Source organism: Pithys albifrons, chromosome 5 (genome assembly GCF_047495875.1).
Source record: "Pithys albifrons albifrons isolate INPA30051 chromosome 5, PitAlb_v1, whole genome shotgun sequence".
NCBI lineage: Eukaryota > Metazoa > Chordata > Aves > Passeriformes > Thamnophilidae > Pithys > Pithys albifrons.
The window spans coordinates 63,359,036-63,384,084 of NC_092462.1; the positions used below are offsets into that span (position 1 = coordinate 63,359,036).

The 25,049-nt window shown below is 47.4% G+C and overlaps 1 protein-coding gene across 2 annotated transcripts in view; it reads right to left on the bottom strand.

Annotated features, from left to right (window-relative positions):
* The window catches only part of CRMP1 (collapsin response mediator protein 1), a 49,951-nt gene extending 25,981 nt beyond the window's left edge, over positions 1-23,970 (bottom strand). Inside the window, exons 1-3 of one of the 2 annotated variants that reach the window (XM_071556818.1) lie at positions 22,981-23,970; positions 6,640-6,728; positions 1,240-1,424 (exon numbers count right to left, since the gene is read on the bottom strand). In XM_071556818.1, the coding sequence (XP_071412919.1) occupies positions 1,240-1,424; positions 6,640-6,728; positions 22,981-23,352 (646 nt within the window). In that variant the 5' untranslated portion in view covers positions 23,353-23,970. Of the gene's footprint in view, positions 1-1,239; positions 1,425-6,639; positions 6,729-20,365; positions 20,740-22,980 lie in introns of those variants that run through there. The other variant, XM_071556819.1, reaches the window with a different exon arrangement.
* Between the last annotated feature and the right edge of the window lie 1,079 nt (positions 23,971-25,049).

Here is a 25,049-nt window from a genome sequence, read left to right on the forward strand (position 1 = left end):
GACCACAGGTTCTGGACTTCGCTGTATTTCTTGTCTGATGTGTCCGTTTCTAAGTATTTCAGTAAGCACAATTATTAACCAGTGCCCAGCGTTCACTGAATTGGCCCACTGCCCTACCAATACATCAGTGCAGATGTTCAATGTTTTCTCAGCAGCCAAAACTGGGCATACAGCCAAAGGTCTCAATGGGGATGAGGACAAACACTTGGCCACAATACACAGTAGACTGAATGCCCTGCAACCACAGCATCTTCACTGCCTCAAGACTTTCTGCATCTAAGGATGCCACAACGTCTACTGACATAAAAACATGACTACTTATGCATATGTACTTCTTGTTGCAGCGCTAGGTCAAAAGGCAGTATGGAAACAAAGCAAGATGGGCTTACTAGTGGCATTTGCAAGTCTAACACTGCATATGAAGCCTCAACTGAAGAACACAGACTGAAAAAAGCTATTAACCAAAAGAATGAACAGCAGTGTGTTCTGTGCTTATTGCCAGAGATTCTTTCATCCAATACCTGCTGCTGAACACAGGTAACAGATCACACCACTCAGCACAAAAAAGCCACATTGCAATGCAGTGGGAGTGAAACTCCACTGGGAAGCTCCTCTGCACAAGGAAGCTACAACAATTTATGTCACTTGAGCAACAGCCTCACAAAATCTAACCAAGGCCAAGTCACTGCTAGTAGGAAAGATAAATCTTGTCCCCCCATCTGGTAGACCGAAGAAGGGTCTTTAACAATTAGAAACACTTTTTCCTTCCACCAAGAAAGATGTTCTTCTAGCACATCTCTAGTAAGGAGTTCCTCAACTCCTGCTGCCAAATCCAAGTTCGTAAATAAGCATCTTGTTACTTCCCAAGCCCTTGAAATGGCATTTAGGTGGGAAAAGCAGGTCTTTGTCAGATTTTCTGTGCCATGTACTTCAAGCACTACCTACATTGTTTTTCAAAAATCCCAAGAGTATGTATTTTACCCCCAGTGTTTGTTCTGTATTTCAGAGTAAAATCCATGAGACAATTGTCCATGCTGCTATTTCTTTCTGAGGGAAGGTTCAATTTCAGGCCAACCCTGAGTGAAAATGATGGATGGATCTTGAACACAGTGCCCAGAAATTTGAAGATTCATTGCAGAAGATCTCAGAAAATCAGTCTGGAGCTACCAGTAGCTACCCTCACATGTGCTACACAGGCTTCAGGCTGGCGTGGGAAGAGAGAGCATTGCTAGTACTCACTGATCATGGTGGTGCCCCCTGCTAGCGCTGCTTTTGTGCCTTGATAGAAGTCATCAACTGCAGTCATCCCATGGCAGGGCTTTTGTAGGTACGTGTTGACATCTATTCCCCCAGGAATAACCATGCGCCCATTGGCCTCTATGGTCTTGACTCCTCCAGGAACAATCAGATTCTCTCCTATTTGCCTGGACAGCAAGGAAAGCCAGTATTACTTTAATTAAACAAATAAGTACAGAGGATAGAAGCACGTAGGGCAGAGGAACCCAGGGGCCATACAGAAGGAGGTGGGTCTCCACAGGAAAGGTGAAGCTCAAGCACCTGCTCTGGCTGTCCTGCCCAGCACTGGCACAACAAAGTCCAGGCGACCTGCCTCACTGAGCCATGTGCTTGGCTCACTTTTCATTACTCTAGTGGCCAATAAAGGATCTGTAATGTACCAGCATTAAAAATTGATCCTTTCTTTATATGATTCCAATCTTTAAGCAATTAGAATTATGTACAGTTAATGCTCTCTTGGGGGTTCCAGTTTTGTATATTAAGTTCTTAAATGAAACAGAAAAACAAAGATCAACTATTACAGCAAGCTGGAATTGTAAAAATGTATGGCAGAAGCACAAGGCACATCAGAAAGCGTTATAATTAGTTTGTCATCAATTAAAAAGAAATTCAAATAACCTAAGATACAGAAATACATATTTAAGAGACCTTAACACCATGACACATATCCTTCATCCTCCTCTTGAAGTTAAAACTAAGTGAAACCATCTACTTAACTGTGTAGAAAAATGACAATTAACTGTTGCCATATTTTTCCCTTCAGGTCTACAAAGCAGGAACTTTTTTTCATTATTAAAAATATTAATCTCCCCCCCCATGCTGGTATGAGGCAAACTCCAGATACTTATGATCAAAATACTTTTAGTGTTCATGAACACAACTGCAAATAAATTAACCTTTAACTTTTAAAGCCACACAACATTTTGATAGTCTACTTTGCATGGTGCCAAACAGGGAAAGGTATGGGTCTGTGGAAGCCACACCTCTGCAGTGTTACACCATAATGTATCTGGGCTTAGAGGCAACTGTAAGGTAGTTTAAGATAACTTAGTTTATCTCACATTGCAGACACACAGTCCTTGTATTAATTTCCTTTTGTCTGGGATAAAATAACATTTATCTGCATCTGAACAAATACCCCAGACATTTGAGGTGCTGAATCTGTTTCTCCCATAGTAAAATGCAACTCCCACTTACAGATCAAAACACAGCAACTGATTAACAGCTGATTGCAACAAACTAGAACCAAAAGTGAATATAACTGCTAATTAAAACCAGTGAAAAAAACCCCCACAGATAATTACTCACATTGGAATTTGATCAAACCACTAGAGTTAATAAATAGCTCCAAGAGGTCAAGAATTTGTTTCATATGCTATGTAAAAATGTCACCTCCAGCAGCTTGGCTCCCCTGGTGCTCCAGGCTTTGGCTGAAGGGAAGCACAGCCATTTTAGCAAACTTCCCACCAGCATCCTTGAGCTGGGGTCTCAGCCACCCAGCACTGAACAAATCCAAAAGCACTTTCTTGTGAGAGCTGGAAATATCATGGCTTGGAGCTGTACAACTCCACATCTGGCCTCTGACAGTCACCAGCATGTGCAACACTGGGAGGTTGTCACAACCTGCTTACAGCCACACAGACTGTCAGTGACACCCTGACACACAGGGAACTGATGTCTATGCAAAAGCCAGCAGCTGCCCAGCACATTCAATTGTGCAAACAAAAGTTACAGGAAGCTCCTCTGCTGTTAAAATCTGACTTAAAAGGGCATACCATAAGACATTCCACTCATGAGCAGATTCAGTGCTTGCATAGTTAGGTAGCCCCACGTGTAATGATGGCATTGCACTAACATTCAGTAGCTGAATCCAGTCCCAAGATTTTAACCAGAACAACCCTCTGCCTTTGTACAGCATTTGTGCGGCTAAAAAAATTGAGCTGGGAAAAATATTCACTATGTCCAATCTTCTTTGAGTATGTCAAAAGTGTAATTGCACTCCAAGAATTAACACCCTTTAAAAACACCAGTAAAGAAAACCTACACAAAAATATTAAAGCAATTAATTTTTATTTTCCTCCACAGTCAGTTTCTACCAGTTACCTATTCAAGAAGATACATACTCTCTAAAGAAGAAAGAGTGCTAACTATAGACTAAAACTTTTTCATGACTCAGTGCTCATTACCTTCAGTGTACAGTCGAGTAATAGCCTATTCAGCTCTTTAAGTAACATGGGACCACATGGTCTTTGTGCAGCATGATGCTGCATTACTACCTGTCAGAACTCTCATCTCTTGACCCAGCATCAAGATTAAGGGTGAGAGAAGGTTGATCTTCAGTGGCACTCAAGGTTATTTTAATTCAGACTGACTAGAACAGAAAGTAGGAGATCAAGTGACTGGATTCAGGATTCCTGAATTGCTCACTCATTAATGCAAAGTGTACATGAATAAGAATGGGGTGCAGTTACTTGTGGATGAAAAAATACAATAGTGCAGATAACTTTGTTCCAGGCACTGTACAAATGGATGAGCTGCTTTTCTGATACACCAGCTACTAGAAAACTCAGACCAATGGGAAATTGATACTGTCTACCACTTTGAGTTGAATAAGCTGGTAAATTCTGTTGTACATGAGCTGATTAAAATACAACAGAAGCCGCAGGCTTCAGCCCTTCCCAGGCTTCCCCCAAGAAAGCTGAAAACCTCTCCCAGAACTCTGTGGAATTACTTCTATGGTTATCAAGCCCAGGACTCTTTCAGGCATCTGAGGCTCTTCCTAACCTGGCTGATCACCTGGAGCTCTGGAGATCACATCCCCAGTCACCCACCATGTGCCTCCAGCCCAGAGGGACCCAACCATTCCCCTTGGCAGGGATGGAGCAGAGGACAGCACGTACCAGACTTGGCACTGAGACCAGGGCTCATTTTCCCATGTGGTAACAGAGACAGGTAGATGCAGGCAAAATTTATCATTTATATTCCAATAGCAATTTAAATTACCAAATATTTAAACTACTATTTAAACACCTAGATGTCTCTCAGCTGCCAGCTAAGTGTGAAGGGCTTAAGTTTCAGGTAGGAAAAATCCACCACTGCTCCCTTGTACCTTGGGATCCTGTTTGAGCATTGATAGGTAGGAAAAAGCATCTACCATCCTTAAACTGTAGCTAATTTTCACACTCTAGGTTACATCTGCTTTTCTCTCTGCAGAACAATCTGCAGGGACAAAAGTGTTAAAACACCCTATTAATTTCATTAGTCTGCAAGAGAAACCCAACCCTCTATTTTACAATCGGTTTCTGCTGCAGAATAAGAAAATTAATCCAGACCTTTTATATCCCAGCAAAACAAGGACACTACTGCCTATTCTGGGCTGAGTGGTTTGGTGTCTGCTTCATTCTGTGGCAAGAATTCTGTATTATCAGCATGATCTGCAGCTGGAGAGTTAGAGCATCAACCGAAATGTGGATGCCTGAGGTTCAAGGTTCTGCTCCAAAGGATCTTGAGCCATATTTAACAATAATGTTAAATATTCAGACACAATGGGAAGTTCCAGCTGGAGAAGAGATCGAACTCAGTGCTTCCTTAGGCTGCAAAATTCATCATCTGAACACAGTAAGAACCCAAGCCCATCTCCCAGCAAGCTGCCCTCACAAATTAGCTAATTTTTTTCAGAGGACTTCTTGCACAGTTTACAAAGAAAGAAAAATCTTGGGTCACCTCAGTCCAGAAAACCAGGCAGGACTCTGGAGCTGAAGAGCCTCTTTGGGCAAAGATAAATGGCTTTTAAAAATTAAGATCTTCCCTATCTATTCATTATTAACCCCAGCTATCTTGGGAGGTAGGAATCCACACAAGGATTTCAGAGGGAGTCCATGCACTCAGCAAGTGCAGGTCAAAGCTTCGCATTGCTAACCCACCTACCAAGTATCATTGCAAAAAAATTCACAGCAATTTCAGACTCTCAGCATCTCATGCACTTAGTTGTTAAAACAGTTCTGATGCTGGTGTTACTAGGAAATTTGCAACTGAACTAACAAAAGCACAGAAAAACTCAACTAAAATACCTATCAAAGAGAGTACAACTTGGGTGATTGTTGCTATTAAAAAAAGATACATGTCCAGAATTTTGTGTCTTCTCCAATTATAACAGTATGCTCCTTTTGCCACTTCTGCAATGCAAGTAATAATACAACTGAAAAGGCAGAGTCAAATATTAAAAAGAAAAGCACGGATACAGGTATTCAGATTTTTTTCTGCTATAATATCCTGAACTATAATAATGTAAATAGCCACAGTTATATTAAGAATTGGACCTTTAATCAGATGATACATCCTTAAGGAGCTCTGAAAACAAGAAGGTAATTAATTATTTACCAGATAACCATAATTATATTTCTGTGCATTAAATTATGGCCTCTGGAGACCAAGTTCTTAGGTCACTAGTGAAAATGTTTAGTAATCAACAAAAAGGCTTCGATCCTTGTGTACATCAGCGTGTTTGTACACGCCACATAAATTTTCAAAGCTGGAGACCCTCATGTCCACTAAGCCAAGCTAGGACAAGCAGAGTACATGGACTCCTCTGTTATACTTTCCCAGACTCTCAGTAACATGTATTTCAAGTTTTTCACCTAGCAAATACTCTCCCAGTTCCTGTATTTTATAGCCTGATAAATCAGGATTTTCTTTCTACTTTATGATGCTTGAAGATCACAACCATTTCTTGGAAAGAAAAGGGCCACATCAACAGTGCATATACAGTGAGTTGGAAGGGGCCCACAAGCATCAAGTCCAACTCTTAAGTGAATGGCCCATACAGGGATCAAACCCACAAGCCTGGGTGTTATTAGCACCATGTTCTGGTCCACTGAGCTAATTTCAGGGTCAATGTTGTAGGAAAAGAACATGTTGTGCTTCAGGACTAACCAAGAGAGTGACTGAGGAGTGGCAGGTCACCATTTACACCATGAAACGTGGGGCCTATTTCAGATTTCCATGCCATATCACCCTTTAGAGCATGGCTGCATTTGCACAGAGTAGGTGTGGGGAAAAAAGAGGTGTTGAGAGGTCATACTTGCCTTGACTATTTTAGAAGAAACTAGGACTGAACTTTTTGAAAAGCAATTACCTTCAATTTACAGTAAAGAAATTCTCTATTTATCTAATCTTAGTAGAGATAAAATGGCAGAATTTAATAATTAAACACTCCTCTACTATGGCCTCACATCTAGAGGTAACCAAGATTTAGGCACAAGATCTCAGTCAGCACCATCAAGAAATCACAGTAGTCTATGCTAACAAACATGCAAAAAAAGTTCAATATTTTGTAAAACCAACTTTATAAGTCCATCTTCAAGGTATATGTCTGCATAGAAGGAGTGGTCATCATTGATAATTCTTCCTCCTTTAATGAGTAGTCGGTCACTCTGGAGGGAAAAAAAATGGAACAAATGTGGGTTTGTTGAAATAAATAAACATAATAATGTATTGATGACACCAAATATATTCATATTATACAGAAAGCCATTAATATCAAACACTTACCCCATATAAATGTCTACACCACAGATTGCTATGAGTACATGGACAGTGGAGTGGAAAACCACGGTTTCACTGACTCTTTATTTGTGACTTTCTGAATGTGAGACCTCACGGTCATCGCAGTTCTTTTTTCTAAAGGCAGAAATCACTGCACATGGAAACACTCAAAATGCCACTTTATCCCTCTTTTACCACCACCTTATTGCACAAAGACCAAAAAGGGAAGAGAAGTCCCCAGAAGAAACTGCTCAACACTGCAATGGCCAAACTGAGCTCACTTGGGACTCTCAGCACCTCTGGAAGAGTAACAGAGCTTGGAATGGGAAGGACAAGGTCAGGAGAGGCTGCTTAGCCCTGCCATGTAGAAATTCCTACCTAAGGAAATTCCTTTAACATTAGCTCAGCAGGGTTAACTATACCACTCCATTAGAGCAGCCAAGGGACCTGGCCCACAGCTTGTGCCTCCTGTACTGAGTTACAGACTGACAGCTGATAGTTTCATTATTCAAATGAAAGTATAGTTTCATTATTCAAATGTCATTAAGCCAATTTGTGATTCCTACAGGTCAGAGGATGTTGATAAACTGGGGACACTCTGTGCTGAGAGTCCCTACATCGTATCTCACTCACTCCATGAGTGATGACAGGAGGCAGTCTCCAAAGTTGGGTTCACATGAAATATCAAAAACAGCAGAGAGCGCTCCCAGCTCTGTATTTTCTGAAGTTTCAGAAAGCAAACATTGTTTTTCACTAAGAACCGTTCAAAATATCAAGTGTGTAGAAGTACTGTTCACAACTATTATCTGCTTATATTTTTCTCTATTCAAATGGTTACATTCTGTTCTTAAAAATTACATGTCATAGAAAGCAAACTCCTGAGAACCACCATTTAAACTCTCTCATTGAAGAAGTCATACTGGAAATGCCAGCACCCCGCTACCTATCCAAAAACAGGGCAAGTCTGTACCTTCAGTGCTGTTCTGATTATGGCTGGGGTATTTAATTTTCCTCACAGCAACTAGTATGAGGCTCTGTTTTGGATTTGTGCTGGAAACAGTGCTGATAACAAAGGGATGTTTCAGTTATTGCTGAGCAGGGCTTACACAGAGTGAATGCCTTTTCTGCTCATCACCAGTGAGGAGGCTGGGGGTGCACAAGGAATTGGGAAGGGGCTATCTGGGACAGCTGACCCCAACTGACCCAAGGGATATTTCATGCCATATGGCATCATGCTCAACAATAAACTCAGCAGGAGGTTGAAGGGCAGCAGCACTGCTTGGGAACTGGCTGGGAATTGATTTCTTGGTGGTGAGCAACTACACTGTGCATCACTTATCCTTGTTGGGTTTTATACCTCTCTTATTTTCCTTTCTGTTATGTTACTATTATTACTGTTATTATGATTATTCGATTTCCATTATCAATTTTTTCATCTCAATTCAAGAGTTTTTTCACTTCTGCCCTTCATATTCTCTCCCCCATCCTACTCTGGGGTGGGGGAGAACTGAAGGAGTGGTTGTGTGGGGCTGAGTTGCCAGATGAGGTTAAAGTGTGACAAGCACACGATGTTTTTGGAACACTTCTGCCAAGTGACTGTGAATGCTGTAAAACTCTAAAGCAGGCAGAATCTTTTTTCCCATTCATACACAAAAAGGACCATTTATTATAAATTATTTCCTTGGCTCACCAGACAATAACTCAGAATCTCCATTTTGTCCATGCTTTATACTGGTTTAATTACAAGATGACTCAGGCGTATAAACTATGAATGTCCTGAGTTCCCAGCTTAGAAAACAAATGAGTTGATATATTTCTTAATCTATAAAACCAGGACAACAATAAACAATAAGTTTCTAAAACTTTATTCATTAGAAAGTGCTAAGGCAGAGCTCAGGGTGTTCCAATATAACTTCTTCGTTAGGTGCTGCATAATGACTTCTTAGCTTGTATTTGAACAATTTGGCAGGTTGAAAGCCTTTGTATCATTCTAGAAAAGCAAAAGGGCAGAAACAGACATTTTTAAGGGGAAAAGGAAAGGATGGGAGAAGACATTTGAAATACAGCACACAACAAAAGAGTATGTACACAGAAGGTCTGAGGCTTTTATCCACGTGCTGCAGCAGCAAGATGACCCTGGGTGGGAAACCAAGGCACAGAACTATCTGACATATGTCCCTGGGACCTGCCTCAGATGTTGTCACCCCCTGATTAGAGTATGGAGATGAACGCAAGTCCTCCATCCGAAATTTGCCAGAGCAGGCTCCCTGTTTCCTCCTCAGCCTCCCTACTGTCACTTGTAATTGCAGGACTTGTGAATCAGCAGCTGGAATGGTAATAAGTTACTTCATCACATGCAGGCAGTTGCATCTCCTCACCATGATTTACTACGCTGCCTGCTGACCTGCGGAGACCACCATCTTGTGAGCTCTTTTTACGCTCATTCAATTGCCTTCCTAAACATTAATACTGTCCAATTACAAGAGGCAAGAGCTTATTGATACAGGCAGTGTTACCAGAGCACTGCATCTGTCACTGCTAATGAGTCAAAAAATCTGCATGCTCACCAGAAGTTCTACATATTATTGCTTTTAAAACAGGAGAAGATGCATAATGAATAGAAACAAATGTCACAGGCAGGGAAAATAAGACAGACTAAAATAGAGCTGAAGAAAAAACATTCCAGAAAAATAACTGCAGACATATAGATTTTATGTTTTTATATATACATATATAAGTAACAAAACTAGGCATTAGAATAATCTAATGTAAGAAGGATATAAATGCATTTTCAAGACAACACTCAATCATGGCATCAGCCATTAAATCAAGCCTCACTTAAAGCCTGTAAAGGATTACCAAAAGTTTAGCTACAGTCTTGCCCCCTTCTGAACTTTGCAGGGTGTGAGAAATACTGGTGAAGAAAAGAAACCTGCACTTTATGGATACTTTTAAAATTTTAATTCTTGCCACCTCAGAAAAAAAATACAAACAATTCAGAATTGTTTCAAAAGGGAGGAGGTCCTGCACCTGAGCTAGACTGGGACTAAGGATCCCCCAGCTGGGTAAAGGAAACTGTGGAAGACTAGGCCGCCAAAGAACACACATCTTGATACTCCTCAGGTAGACTGTCAAGCCAGCAGGGATGGTTCTGTGGAGCCTTGCCCAGCTTTCATCAGGACCTGATAGATGTGAAAGTATCTGTAACACATTTCCATTTCAACAAATCAGCAAATTCAGAAGAAAAAAAAGAGTTTTGTTGGAACTTCTTCCAAGCAGCCTGAGCTGCCAAGTGTGCCTGTAGGACACATAGCTTGCTGCAAAGCAGAGAGTACCTTGACACAGATGATGCTGATGGGCACAAGCAACCCAGGTGAGGTTTCAGTACCCCGTGCACACTCAGCAGCACACTGTGCCCAGTCAAACAGGTGTTGCCTCAAACACCCTGCTCTGGACCAGGGATGACTAGTTCTTAGTCAAAGCACCAGTACCCAATGCCTATGGGCACCTTCCCCATAGATGCATTTACATCAACAGGCCAGAATAATTACATGAAAACAAATGACTGGAAAGGAGGCACAGGTTAACATTGACAAGCAATTTGCTGTACTCCTTATGAAATAACTTTTATACAAATCCTTGGTCAGCATGGAGCATTCATTCCCTGCCACACTCTAAGTACAGGCTTCAGGAACAGGCACAGCCCTGGCCTCTTGTCCCCAAAGGCAAAGGGATGCTGCCATCCTGCACCACTGCCACCCTGACAGTGGTGCTGGGCAATCCTGCACTGGTTTAGGTCACTGGTACTGGCAGCAGTGAAATCCTGGACAGAAATCTGGGCACACACAGGCTCTCTGAAGTAGGTCAGCCTCCTCAGGCACGTGGGTGCTGTGTGTGGTCAGGGGCCGTGTATTATTTACCAGGGGCAAGACGTCAGGCAGCCTGCTTGCAGTCTTGAGAAGTGACAAATGTCTAGAAAAACCAGGGACCAGAATCCTCCTCTCCCTGTTCCATGCTGGAGGAAAGACACACTCTGCAGTCCCCTGGGGAAAGCAGCAGGGGGAGGGAGGAGTGACCTGAAGTACCTGAACTAATCGTGGCAGCACTGGCCCATATTTCCCTTTCCCAGCTGTAATCCCCTCTAGATAGGACACTGTCTTTGCCCAGCTCTCAAGAGGTACCCTCAGCCACTCACTGACCTCTGGGTGCTCTCACAATGCAAACAGCAACAGCAACAATGCAAACAGGCTCATCACTCAGCTCAGGAGGCGACAGTAGTGGCTGCCTTCCTAGGGTGGCTGCCACCTTTGTATTCAGCTGACAGATGTCCCAGGCCTGCCAAGCCCTAAGGGCTCCATACCAAGCCTTCAGTGCACTGCCTGGCACAAGAAGCTCCCAGCCCACATCTTCCCAGTGCAAGCCAAAGGAAGCTGCTGGGACCCTCTCCTCCCTACAGCCTGCCAAGGACAGACAGCAGGAACACAGCAAAACAGAGAGGGAGTATTATACCGAGCAGTTCATGAGATGCCAAGATTCAAGGGGAAAAAAACCTTGCTCTCACTGGCAAGGGAGATGTAGAAAGCACCACTGTAAATCCACACTTCACAGCCACCGCAGGCTGCGGGAGTCAAGGTGTTTCTCCTTCACTGGTCGCTACTGCAATGATGTGACCACATTGTTGCTGTTTGCTTCAGAGTCCTGTGCCTGGCTATGACACAGCACCAGCACAGCCACGATGCTTATCTGCTGTCTCTCCCGCAGCTCCATTTTACAGGCGCTCTGGCACCTCCCGGCTCTGCTCACTGCAGAGTATGACACAGCCACTTCACCTTCAAACCATGCACGCTGCCATCCTGATCATCCTTTCCTAATCACAGTCTAGCTTCTCTTGCTTAACCTGGCAGCAAAGCTGCAGAGCTTAGTCTGTGACATGACAGCAATTGTCATGGCAGCGGAAGGAGATGCCACAGACACTCCTTTGCTGCAGGAGGCGGGGCTGCCTGCTCAGACTCGAAGCGGCGGCTGTCGCTCCCTCACAATTACTCTCCACTACAGCAAGAGCAACACGAAACATCTGTAAGCCGGTGACTGGCACGATTTGTACAAATTGCCAGTTTTCCTGCTATTTTTCAGTGAGTCGTCTCAGCTCTTGTGAAGCGTGTCCACACTTTCACGAGCACCAAAGGCAAAGGGCAGCAGAGACAAAGCAGCATTAGACCAACCTGCAAGATCCCAAGCCCAGGGTCTGCTGTGGTCCCAAATCCTGCACTGGGCTCCACGCAAGTGCAAGTGAGATCAAACTCCCTTGGGCAGCAAGGCGCTCAGCTCTGGGTTATTTGAAAATATGATTCGAATGTTAGAGCAGGAACAGTTGCAAATAAATTTAAAATTAGCCTTTTTTTTCATTCACCCACTCCCCTCACAGCTAGAGGTATCTAAAAATATTGCACACAACAAAATTCAAATAGTTTTTACACATGTAGTTCTCAATCTGCTTCTTGGGACTACTAAAAAGCATAGTAACAGAAGAAATAAAACTGCCATAAGATTTACTAAACATTATTTCAAATTGGTGCAGCATGTCAAAATAGAATGCAGCACAAGTTAGAGCAAACCACAATTCTCTACAGTATCAATACCCATGTACTGCACCTGCAGTCACCTTTCAGAGAAAACCATGCCTGTCTAATACAAGCTGGGGTTTAAAAAAAAAAAAAGAATGAATTTTCCATTTGCCATTATGTATGCCAGCCATTGGAAAAGATTCAGAAAGAGTCAAAAGTGGTGTTTTCATCGAACAGCAGCATCTATCCAGACTGCAATTCCTACACATACTATTACATTCTTGCTTTTCTGTCACAAATGGAACGTCTGCCTATTACATCTTCATCTCTAAATCAAGTAAATCATTAACTATTTACAGTTTGCTTTACAATTTATCTACAATTAACTTCATATAACACTCAGCATATGGGTCTGAGAGCTGCTTCATTCTTGATTTGGACCTTCACAATTGCTGCATTGCAGATTTTGCCAAGCAAAAAACTGCAACAGTCAAATGCAGACTTTCCAGGCCTGGAGGAGGAGAAAACACTGAGCAGTGATTTCATCCTCTGGGTAATTCTAAGGACTTACTAGAACATAACATTGTCCTTGCATCTCAAGAGCAACAATAGCTGTATTCTCTAAAACCCAGATCAGTCAAGAGTCCTGAAGATGACTAAGGGTTTTATGCTAAATAGCCATTTGAAAACAGTTTAAATTCCAAGTCCACCTGTATTTCCAGTTCTCTGTCTATGAATGGATGTGATTTAAGACATCAGATCAAATGCAAGAGACATAAAAAGGCATTACACTAAATTATCACACTTGCAGCCAAGACACTCATCTTCACTCTTTTAGCACATCAGAGGCAGAATTCTTTGTTAGTAAGGCTTTAAAAAGGCCACTCAGTTACAAAAGACACATCATCCCCAGATCAGAGTGAATGTACAGAAAATACAGGTTGATATTTTTATTGTCTTGGTTATCCAAATCTCCTCAAGGAGATTATTTGCAAGAGAGCCCTTTGTCAAAGGCTAAAGTCCCACTGCCAACCAACGGAGGGAGGCACTCGGAGCTCCTCTGTGCTTCCATGCATTCCTTCTTGCAGACTTATTTCCTATAATATACAAGAGATTTACTTTTTTGGGGGAGGGCGGGAATGTATTTGGTTGCCTTTTATCAGAGCTGGTCAGATTCAGATCCAATTGTAATACAATACAGTTAAATTACCTTCCTTTTAGCAAAGTACTTACAAATAAGGAACATCTTTAAACTTAATGGCAAAAGAAGAAAGACATCCTTCCCAGGAGGAATGTTTGTTTAAAATCCTTTCATAAGGATCAAAGAGCTGTAAATGGGATTTCATGAAGTACTGTCTGCTTATAGAAGATCTGCTTTTAATCAGCACTATCCCTCCTTTTGAATTTCAAGTCTAGGCCACCCTCCACAGGAAGTCATTTTTAGCTAGAATGAACCCTGAATCAACTCAGGGAATTCCTTGTAAAAATTCTATCCTTGAGGCATCATTTCCGATAGGCCACTAATGGAGAACCCTGCTTTTAAGGTTCTTTTCTTAACAAATGCACTCTAGTATATGACAATTAATTTAGGAAGTATTATGTTGATAATGGATAATGCTGTATCTTGGTCTGTAGCCAATGTATTCATTCATCTTTATTCATTTAGAAGATCTGATGTTCTTTTGTTTCCCCTTTTGAGACCTGACTTTCTATTTAGCTGGCAGTTTCATGGCTTAATCACACAGTCTAAAAGGACTACTCCTACAGCTACCAACTCCACAGAGATTTCTTCACTGTAAATGTCATCTTTGCTTAGCTTTTAGAAAGGAAGTACAACAAACATCTTATTGATGACAATATTCATTGGCATCAGCAGGGGTTTCACCTAAGTATGGGCTGGAGGGCTGAATCCATTGCATTGTATGTTGCTATACCCATCCCCTGGGTTACACACAGGTTACGTCAATTAGAGGCGATCTCAAAATCCCAGCGAGCCACTCATAGCAAAGCTTAAGTCTGGGAAAGATAACAGCCATTTAGAGAATGGCTGGCTGCTGTGTGCCACTGAACTCAAGATGTGTTTTATCTAAGTTGTAGTCAGAAACCTGCATCAGGCTACTGAGACATACCTGCCTTGGCGCTAGTCACAGTCAAAATCTAGCTAAGACCACAAGGAATCCCTTCTCTGTCAGAGGAGGTGGATGCAAGGGAAACAGAATAGTAGAAAACGCTTTCAATATGATGTTAGCAATAAATAATTCATGATCAACTAAATGCAGTGGATACATGTGTATTGTTTGCACTGAGACACTTTCTGTTGTCATGGTCCTTCACATGTCTACTTTTTCTGCCAGTGAGAGCAAGTTGTGATGCTTGCTGCCTCACCTCACGTGGTATCAGCACCGATTCACAATCCTTCCATAGCCCCTTTGTTCTGAGCACCACCTACTCCTTTAGCCAGCCATGTGCAAGGTGGGCAAGGGTAATCAGCATTACCTGGGTCCTCACTATTACACACAGGAGATTTTACACTGACTGTAGATTTCACCGGAATCAGCAGGGACATTTATTATTTAGTAGTAATATAAGCAGGAGCTGATGCCTTAAACCTTGGAGGACATACACTACGTATCAAAACTGTTGTCTTGTGACAAGCAAATGTAAATCCCAAAGTACCTGTGCTCCACAGAACAAGGCCGCCATCTTTGTATGTAGCAAGATTAGAAATCTTCAAATTGTTTTGCTACTCTATTCCATCTGTCACATACATACATTCACACACACACAACAGCATTTATCTCTCCCATGTGTACAAAAAGCAAGTTTATCTCAAATAACTCTCACAGTGCTCAAGTGCTCCCCAAGCCAGTGGGCTCTCCTGCCTGCCAAAAAGGAAAATGGAAATTTCACTCTTTTACCACTTATATGATTCTTGATTATGAAAGAAATGGGAGCGAAGTGGACAACATGCCCCTGTGAGGAAAGCAGTTCATTGGCAGTGGCCACTCTCAACACTTGTAAGATGAAGGTTCAGATAACCACCTCACTGGACCAGTTGTCTTCCCCAACAGCCACTGTCTCCTTTCCAAACCTGCCCAGCTTCCAGCAAAACACAGCTCAGCTCCCTGTGGTGGCACCAGCTATGATGCTGAGAACACTGATGCGCTGTTGAGGGCACTGACTGATGAACTTGCTGTGGCAGTTAAAAGGATCACTGCCCAAAGCCCCTCTTTTTGTCCCTCTGCCAAAGGTTTCAGTCTTCACAGAAACATCCCCAGAAGGACCTACTCTGAATGTAATTAAAATCACCATATGGAATTGGCTTGAACACTGTGGCCACTTTTTCTACCGTATAAAAAAGGAAAGGAATAGACATGTCACAGAATCAAGGAAATGGTGTTAAAAGTCCAAAAACTTATACTGAAGCAACTAAAGCATCTCAAGAGCTACCAGGCTGAAGTCCAGTCCACTATGCCATGTGAATGCACAAATGTTCATTGACAGACAAGTAAACTGAGAGAGGACAAGTCTATTAAACAGATACAGATGGGAAAATGTAATTTTGAAGATTAAGCAAATAACAAAATAACAAATTACCCTTACAAAGAATAAGCAGTCTCAGGCCTTGGTGTTTTAAAGAAGCACAAAGAGTGCTGTCTAAATCAACCCAGATCTTGCACCAATAGCAGAATAATAACATGAAACAGAGTTCCCATGCCTAGGACTTAGTAAGCTTTTCAAACACTTTTGGCAAGTCACACCAATCTGAGTGTAGCTTCACACTGTTCAACAAACGTGGGAGGTAAAAAAGCATGACCAGGGGAGACACAGAACAGATCCAAACCTAGATGAAGTTCACCATTCCATGTGCTCACCATGCCTTGCATCTGTAGGACATGTCTCCCCTGGTGTTCAAAGTGAATTAGCTGACAGTTTTCTCACTACTCTTGTTTCACACCAGAGCACCTCACATTACCCCAGCACTCTGCTCAGGCCAAACAGAAAGTTTTTGTCTTGAACCAGTGTCTCCCACAGCAGAAAATACAGATGAATGCATTTTTTCTTTCTCAAAGTATTCTGTTGTCCTTCAGCTGAAGCCTACTTATTTCTCATGTCTCTTGACAACAATTCAAAAGGTAACAACTAAAATTATTATCTGTGCCCACTCCTCTGAATTTCTTCAGCCTCTCCATTTTCATGTATCTGCTTCTTTTTCTCATGCTGTATCAGCTCTTCTCTTTTCTAGCTATGCTCCATAATGAGATTGATCCTTCCTCTCTAACTCTCCATTTTTGAGCTGTCTCCTCACGCCTTACAGCTCAGGACCAGCAGTGTCTTTCCCCATTCATATGTCAATCCTTGGACCATTCCCAGGAGAATTAGTCCCATATTCTAGGAGATTTGGGCACCATTTTCCTCTCCCAAATGCCTCCTTGCATTTGCTTTGGTGACTAGCCACTCTGCCTTTGCTCAGTAGAATTGTATTCACACCTCCTCTTCACTGAGCTCAAACAGCTTATGTTTTAATGGTGCAGTTGCTGCTGGAACAAACACATCCTGTAACAGGCATTTTACATGCCACAAGCCTTTTTTAAACTGTGCTCTATATATGCTGAAACTTTGAGTTCATCTATGCTCAGGCCTTTCTTGAAAAGTGCCAAGCACTACCACAACACAGAAGCCAAAATAATCTGTAACAGACAGTTCAGTGTCATCATCTCCATTGATTCACATAATATGCTGCAGGAGTATAATAGCAATGTTGAAAGCAGTGGGCAGAGGGGTATATCCTGGAAAATCTGGTCTGCATGAGAACATCCTGCACAACTGAAGCACGGAAGATTGCCACCTCATGCAGAAAAACACCTCAGCAATGGATGTGATGGCTGTCCATACTACACAGGCTGAGAAATGTGCTCCCATGGACACACTCTTGGCCACACATTATTCACACTCTGCTCCACCCCCAGCCAACACTCCTGAACTAGTGGTTTGAGACAGCTCCTCCAAGGACTTCAACACAGTGCAGAGGACATGACTGCATGTTTACCCTTACTGGTTCAACGCATCACCAAACTGGTCTGGTGCTTCAAATCCAGAGGTCCTTCTCCTCCCACAATAGTTTCAGTGAAAGGGTCCCAGTTCCTTCAGTCTGACTCACATCTGAATGGCACCTTACACTGGAGCGCTGCTGGTGCTCTACTAACCACAGCAAGCCTGGATGCAGTGTGGGATGCATAAAGGGCAGAATAAGAGTCACAAACAGGATAAACTGCAAGAAGCATCAGCTTCAGAAAGTGAAATGATAAAAAAAAGGTAAATGAAATGAAAATAAAGAGGTGCAGATTGGTATATGAGAGTAGGGAGATGCTCAGTGCCAAAGGGGGCTGTCTCTACCATGAGAAAAGGGAAAAAGGAAGGCAGGAATAAAGCTCCTTCAAGGAAATGGGGTGAAGGGGGCATCAGTCAGGCCCTGTTGCCTGAAAGGAGTCAAGAGGCAAGACATAGTCAGGCAAAGCACAAGGAGTCAGTGACGCCCATGCACACCAAGGGGAGTACCCCAGACAGGATGCCACAGGGTTGCCTTCCCAAGAGTCGTATCTGCTCCCATGCTGATCAGAGGTGAAACCAGCCTCAGCCTCCTCCCAGTACTGCAGACCTGATCCCAGAGGGAAGTTTGGGCCAGGTACTGACTACTGGCAGTGCCTCTGCTTGGATGCTGTTCTGGTGCATGCTAGGTGCTGCTCTGGTGTGCTCAGGACAGCTCCTGGCTCCATGTAAGGAACACAAGCTTGATAGGGGAAAAACCACAGCAAAGTACCAGCATACAGGACACTGTCAAAAATCAGTTTCTCACTACTCCAATGAATCCAGGAGCTGGTGTAGCTTCAAAAAGCAGGACTGTGAATGTGGAGGAAATGTTAGTAACAAATGACATTTTTATATGAGTTCATCATCACGGTTGTTGCACACTATCGCATTTCCTTAGAGACCAGAAGGCTTGAACCTACAACATATTTCCTTAGTGGCAGGATTTACCACACTGGAATGGGGCTTCCAGAAGACACAGACAGATCCTGTGGGCACTTGTGAGATATGCAGCATGCACAAGGTTTAACACGGAGTGCCTGATTTGCTTTTGCTGAAGAAGGGCCAGAAGCACCAAACATAAGAAAAAAAAAAGGCAGCCCAGCCCTCATGCCTGCCAACTTCACTAATGTTAATTTATGCCTTTGATTTGGTCACAAAACTCAACACTAATGTTAATGAATATTCATTTATAGAAGCTTCAACACATCCCATTTCAAAGAGAACAGGCTGAGGTTTGGGTTTTCTTTTTTCCAGCAGTCCTCTCCCCAGTACGAGAAGAAAATTTGTGAGAAGTGACAAAATTAAAACGAACTGTTGATTCCAAGGCAAAAACTCATAATTCTTCCAGTTTCTTATTTTACTCCAAATTAAGAGCAAAGAACCAGCTATGGGTGGGAACATGTTACACTCCAGTATTCAATGAAGGTTGAGTCATGCACAAAGCACCTGACACTCACTCAGGGTCTCCCCTAGCCCAGACATACCCTGAGTAACTGCAAGTCAGACAACGTTGAGGAAAAAAGCAAGAGGAGCCATCACCCAAAAAGCCACTGCAACACGCAGCCTCAGCCTTGGCCACCAGGCACTGCTGCCTGTTGATAGTGGAGACCTGTATAAATGCAGCACTTCGGTATCATACAACTCTGCTTTTAGAAGGAGGCTGTTCCCCTCCAGACCAAGTATTTTGCCTGATGGATGTTTCTTTAAATTAGGGATAAAACCTCGAGGGGCTTACAAAGCCTTACCACACTGGCCCCAGTAGCTCGTTAAGCACCAGGTTTGCTCAGGAAGGTGCCACACCCACCAGGCAGCCGCTCTTCATGTACGGAAACTTGGACGGCGCTGCACTGTGTCAGGGAAAGCTCCACGAGCCAACCTTTGAGCTCACCCTGCCTCCTCACTCATCTCGGCTCCAGGTACCACTGCAGAGGTGACCCCAACACCCACTCAAGAACAAACCAGGCAGCAATCGGGAGACCAGCTGCTGGGGAAAACCTCTACCGTGTGAGCAAGCCATGGGTGTGATCTCCCCTAAAACACGACTCCCCGGAGCTCTGCCTTGTCTTTATCCCAGTCTGCATATCCCCAGATCCTATGTATATAAGGGAAACCACATACTGTACCAAAGGATCTAGGTCCATTCTTTCTGGCATGGAAAGCACACTCTATTGTAGCGCTATTCGGTATGAGAGCATCTAGCGGGAGACAGGCACCGATGGGAAGAGGATGGGTACGATTACCTATTTGACTTCTGATCCCCACAGTGTCTGATATATTAATAGTGTGCAGAGGTGATGGCGCTGGCATCATGGCGCTCTCTGATTTTCCACGCTTCCCCCCACGCCCACGCTCCCGCACCTGCCACTGCTCCGCACTCCCGGGCTCCGCCCGGCCCACGGCGCCCTGCCCTGCCGGGGGCAGCGCTGCCCCTGCCCGCGGCGGGGGGTGGCGGCAGGGGCACGTTGTACTGCGGTGGTCCCCTCCCTCTTTTGTTCTGCCGAGCCCGGCGGCCGAGCCGCCCCGGGCCCGGCTCCTCGGGAGGGCGGCGGCACCCGCGGCCCCGGCAGCGCCCGGGCGAGCCCCGCCGGCCTGCCCTGCCCTCCCCGCCCCGGGCTGGGGACAGCACACGGCAATGCGCCTCGGCTGGGCGGCAGGCGAGGGAGGGGAGGGGAAAACACAATAAAAATTAAAATAATAAAATTTAAAAATGAAATGCAGTCCCTCCGCGCCCACAGCGCCGGCAGCCGGAGGACGGGCGCCGCCGCCCGCACTCCTGCCCCGGGGAGCCCCGGCCCCGCCGCCCCGGGCTCGGCGCTCCCGCCGCACGCCCTTCCCCGCCCCGCTAACAAAGGAGCGCCGGGGCCGCTTACCGTGATGTGTGGGATGCTCTTCTTGCCCTGGTACGACATGTCGGCTCTGGCTAGCGCCGGGCGAACGCAACAAACCCGAGGAGCGAGCCGAGCCCAGCGGAACAACACCGGCGGTGCTGAGAGGAATAATAATGCGGAGCCCGCCGGGTGATGGGGCGGGGCAGGGGCGACCGACAGAGCCGTGGAACGGGGGCGAAGTTCCGTCGCCCAGAGGAAGGGGAGCCCGGCAAACCCGGCACCTTTTTTTTCCGGCTGCAATCAAACAGGGACGCGGCTCCCCGGGGGGTCGGCGAGCGCTGCCTCTGCCGGCGGCAGCAGCGCCCTCCCGGCTGCAGGTCGGAGCAGGATTCGCTCGCCGCAACCCAGGAAGCGTTTCCTTCCCCCCTGTCCCCCACCCCTCCGCCTGGCCCCCCTTCACAGCCCATCAATCCAGCCAGAGCCTCCCTCCCTCCGCACCGGCGCGGGGAAACACCGCCCCGCCAGCACCGCCACCGCCCCGCTCAGGTCACCGGCAGGTCCCACGCGTGGGCTGCCGCAGGATGGGGACAGCGGGGGTAACCCCCGGCGGTGGGTCCTGCTGTGCAGAACATGGCAATGGCACTGCCCATGCTGCCCCGCAGCACTGACCCTGATGGCACAGCCCTGCGCGGTTCCCATGGCACTGACGCTGATGGCACTGCCTTGTTCTGTCCCTGTGGCACTGTCCCTGATGGCACTGCCCCTGATAGCCCTGCCTGCTCTGTGCCTGATGGCACTGCCTGCTCTGTCCTCACCAGTTGCTCTGTCCTCCTTGTCACTGGCCCAGTGTCACACATCCTGCTCTGTCCTGTGTCTAGGGAGGCCATGGATGATGGCACAACCAGGCCAGGTCAGGTGGATGCTATGTCAGCAACTGCTGGAGAAATTAAGTGGTTAGTTGAAACCCTTTCTGTCTTTTTCTCTCACACAGTGCCTCACTCCGCCCATGGTACAGGAACCAACTGCAGGAAGGGTAAAAGGTACTGCAAAGCTGCACCCAAGTTAATCCCCCCCAAAGGCCCACTCTGGGACTTACAGCACACCGACTGCTGTGACACACACATACAAGGCATTTACCACCCTGGCCACATCCCTGACATATCTTCACCAAAATCAACTGCATGAAGCTTGTAAAAAGCTCTGGACACCACAGCACAGGGGTCACACACACCTGCTGCTTACCGTGCACCTTCCTAAACCAGTAGCCAAATCTTGACTGCTTCACCCCTCACCTCCTCACACCACTTTGGTCAACTTTGCCAGTATAGTGGGATCCAGAGAGGTAGCATGCAGCTGTGCTCACTACCCTGAGTCCCAGGACGAACTAGGAAGCAGGGAAGGTGGGGTGGCAGCACCAGGGATATGCTACAAGCTGGGGTGTGCCATGCTCTCCCACTGTCCCGGGGTCCTGAAGGAAAAAACACAGGAGTTCAGGTGAGCTGGAAAAGAGAGGACTGCGCTGCAGCTGGCAGCCTTTGAAGGCAACCCTGAGGTCGCTGCAGAGAAAGCAGCAGCATCCCAGGCAGTGTCCCACCAAGCCCTACCTCCTTGCTCCAGTGTCCCACTGCAGCTGGCACCCACCAGGCTGCATGGGAGGCTGTGTGGCACCTGCACCCATACCCCAGACCAGAGGGAACCAGCACTTCATTCATGCTCAAACTGAAGAGGGGAGAAGCGTGGAAACCCTCAGTTTAGCCTGTGGAAAGAGTAGAATGTGGACAAGCCATAGAGGCTCCAGGTGGGGTAATAGGGGAAAGGGAGCATCCATGCAGAGGCATCACTGCAAGGCCTAATTTCTTTCTAAGGGGAAATCAATGACAATGCCGGTTCCCAGGAGAGCCAGCCTGCCGGGGCTGCCTCCAGCCTGCGTTCCACTGACAGGGCTAAGATGGAGAAGCACAGCTGTCAGGGGCCGGCCAGCCCCACCGGATCTCACTTTTTCCTTGAGTCTACAGAATGAGTCCAGGTTGCAGCCCCAGAAGTGGGGAAGCCCGGGCAGAGGTTTCGGCCGATCCGCCAGCCTTCCGCGCTCCCTGCCGGGGAGACAATGCAGGCGCACCGGGAGCCGGGGGAGCAGGGGCAGAGCCGCGGGGCGGGGGTGGGGAGCCGGGGCAGGTCCTGCGGCTGTGTCTGGGACAGACTCCGCGGAGCTTCCCGGGGGAGCAGCGGGCTAGGGTTTGTTCCAGGGGGCGGCAGGGAGGCGCCGAGGGACCCGAGGTGCCCTGCAGACCCCCAGCACGGGCAGGAAGGGAAACGGAGAAAACTCATCGCCATCACTTACAAAGGATTTCTGGGCTCTCCAGCTCCCGCTAAGCTCCGTCAATCAAGTGAGGTACTTTAGGGGCCAGCCGGGCTCTTATCGGAGCATCAGTGTGCCGGAGAGGAGAGGGCCGCGCCTCCCCCACCTGGCGTGCCGAAACTGCCCCGCGCTGGTGGCCACTGTCCCCCCGCGCCGGCGACCGGGGCTATGCGGCACGGCACGGCACGGCTCCGTTAGGCTCGGCACAGTGCGGCAGGCTCGGCTCGGCTCGGCTCGGCTCGGCTCAGGCGGCGAGCGGGGGCGGCGGCTCCCTCCCCCCTGCCAGGGCCCCGCTCACCTGTCCATTGTCCTGGCCCTGCAGCAGCTCCTTCCCCGTGGGATATTTGATCTCCACGCCCGGGGTCTTGTCCTCCCGGTCTCCCGGGGAGCTGATGACGGAGCCGGAGATCTCGCTGATGTCGCTGGCGGTCTCGCTGTAGTTGTCCCCTCCGTCCAGCATGTCGTGCCGGCTGCCGCTCCGCGGGGTCCGGGACCCCTTCTTCCCCACGCTGTAGGCGTCGAAGTCGATGGTTTTGTTCTCGTAGGCCCCCTCCACGGAGGCGAACATCCCTCCGTATTTCTGCCGCGGTGTCTGGGCTGTTGTGCCTGGCCTAGCAAGATACACAGGCAGGTCATCTTCTTTATTCCAGTTCCTCTTTCTCTCGGCCATTCTCGCTGTCCGGATCTCTCTCTCTCTCCCTGCCTCCCACTTCTCTGCACCTTCCACTAGCGGGATAGGCTGTTAGTGACCATAAAAATGAATGGATGCATGCAGCAGTGGCGGAGCTGGGTTGGCTGGTGGGTTCTTTCCCTTAGGGAGATGCAAACGTTAACCTCCCACCCCCCTCCCGCCCCCCGGCAAAAAAAAAAAAAAAAGGAAAAAGAAGAGAAATAAGAGAGAAAGGAAGAGAGAGAAATAAATCCGAGCGGGATTTAAAAATAGCCGTGTTAGTAAAGAGCACGTGAAAATAAAGTACAAAGAGCGGAGCGGAGAGGGTGGCAGAGGCAGGTGATTGGAAAGCCCCTGACGAATGAGAAGAGCAGCAGCGATTCCCCGAGCAGGGACCGCAATGCACAGCTCCCCCGGTATAGAATGATCCGGGGGGCGGGAGGCAGGGGGAGGAGGCAGGAGGGGGCTCGCCGCATGCACACACAGCCGGTGCCAATGGGGCCCTGTCCTGCGGCGGCCGGGCGCCGGTCACCTGCTGGTGGCGTGACTTCGGGGCAGAGGGAAAAAAATACAAAAACCAAAAAGAGAAAAGCCACAAAAGCTACAAATCTTCCCAGAGCAAGTCGGAGGGAGTTTCCACCACTTTGCACACTGACACTGCGCCCGCCCCCTCCGCGGGAGAGGCTGCGGCGATGCCCGGGCGGGGCGGGGGGCGCGGCACCCCCGGTGCGGGCGGGGGGCGGGCCCGCTCTGGGCCGGCTCGGGGGCGGTCGGCGACCGCAGGAGGAGCGGTGGGGAGAGGGAAGAGCGATGGCCGGGGTCGGGGAGGCAGCACAACCAGCCCCCGGGCAGGGGGGCTGGCGCTGTCCCTGCCGCAGCAGCTGCTGCCCGCGGGGGTGGTGGCGGCTCTGCTCCGCCCCGCCGACTCCGGCTGCCGCTCCCCGCTGCGGCGGAGGGCGCCCGGCCCCGTCAGGGTGGAGGCAGCAGGGTGCGGGCAGCAGGCAGGGTGCCGGCCCTGACACGGAAGTGATCGCGCCGAGCGCTGCCTAAGCCGCCGGCACTGCCATCGGGATGGGGCGCCGGGGGGCGGCGGCTCCGCGGGCCCGAGTGTGCGACCCGCGGCACCTCCCCGCCGGCCCCGCAGGGCAGGGGGTGTCGGCCCGGCCCCGCGGAGGGCAGGGGCTGAGAAGGCAGGGGGTGTCGGCCGGGCCCCCCCCCCGCGTTCCCCCGCAGCGGCCCGAGCAGGGCGCACCCCCCGGAGCTGTCCCTTCAGCACCCCGGGCGGCTCCCCGTGCCGGCTCCTGTCTGGCTTTGGTCTCGGCAAAGAGAGGCAGCCAAGGGAGGGCTTCGTTTCGCTGTGCGGGATGCAAGTTCCCCGGAAAAAGAATGGATTTTTTTTTTCGGGAGAGGTGGAGCGTGTGTAACCCTCAGTTCTCAGCATAGCCCAGTTCAGAAAGTCCATCTTTATGCCCCTACGTGTCTTACAATGCCCAAGGAGATCATCAACCGAAGTCACAAGTCCTTGGACCCTCCTCTCCTGCACATGCAGCCAATCTCAGGCAATTGTCACAGCCTTAAACTACCCCAGTAGTTACATAAGGAACATTTTATGTTGCTTTGAAATAATGTATTGGAACAAACTCTTCTGAGATCGATTACATGACAAAGCAAATTTGAAGCAGTTGATCAATCACAAG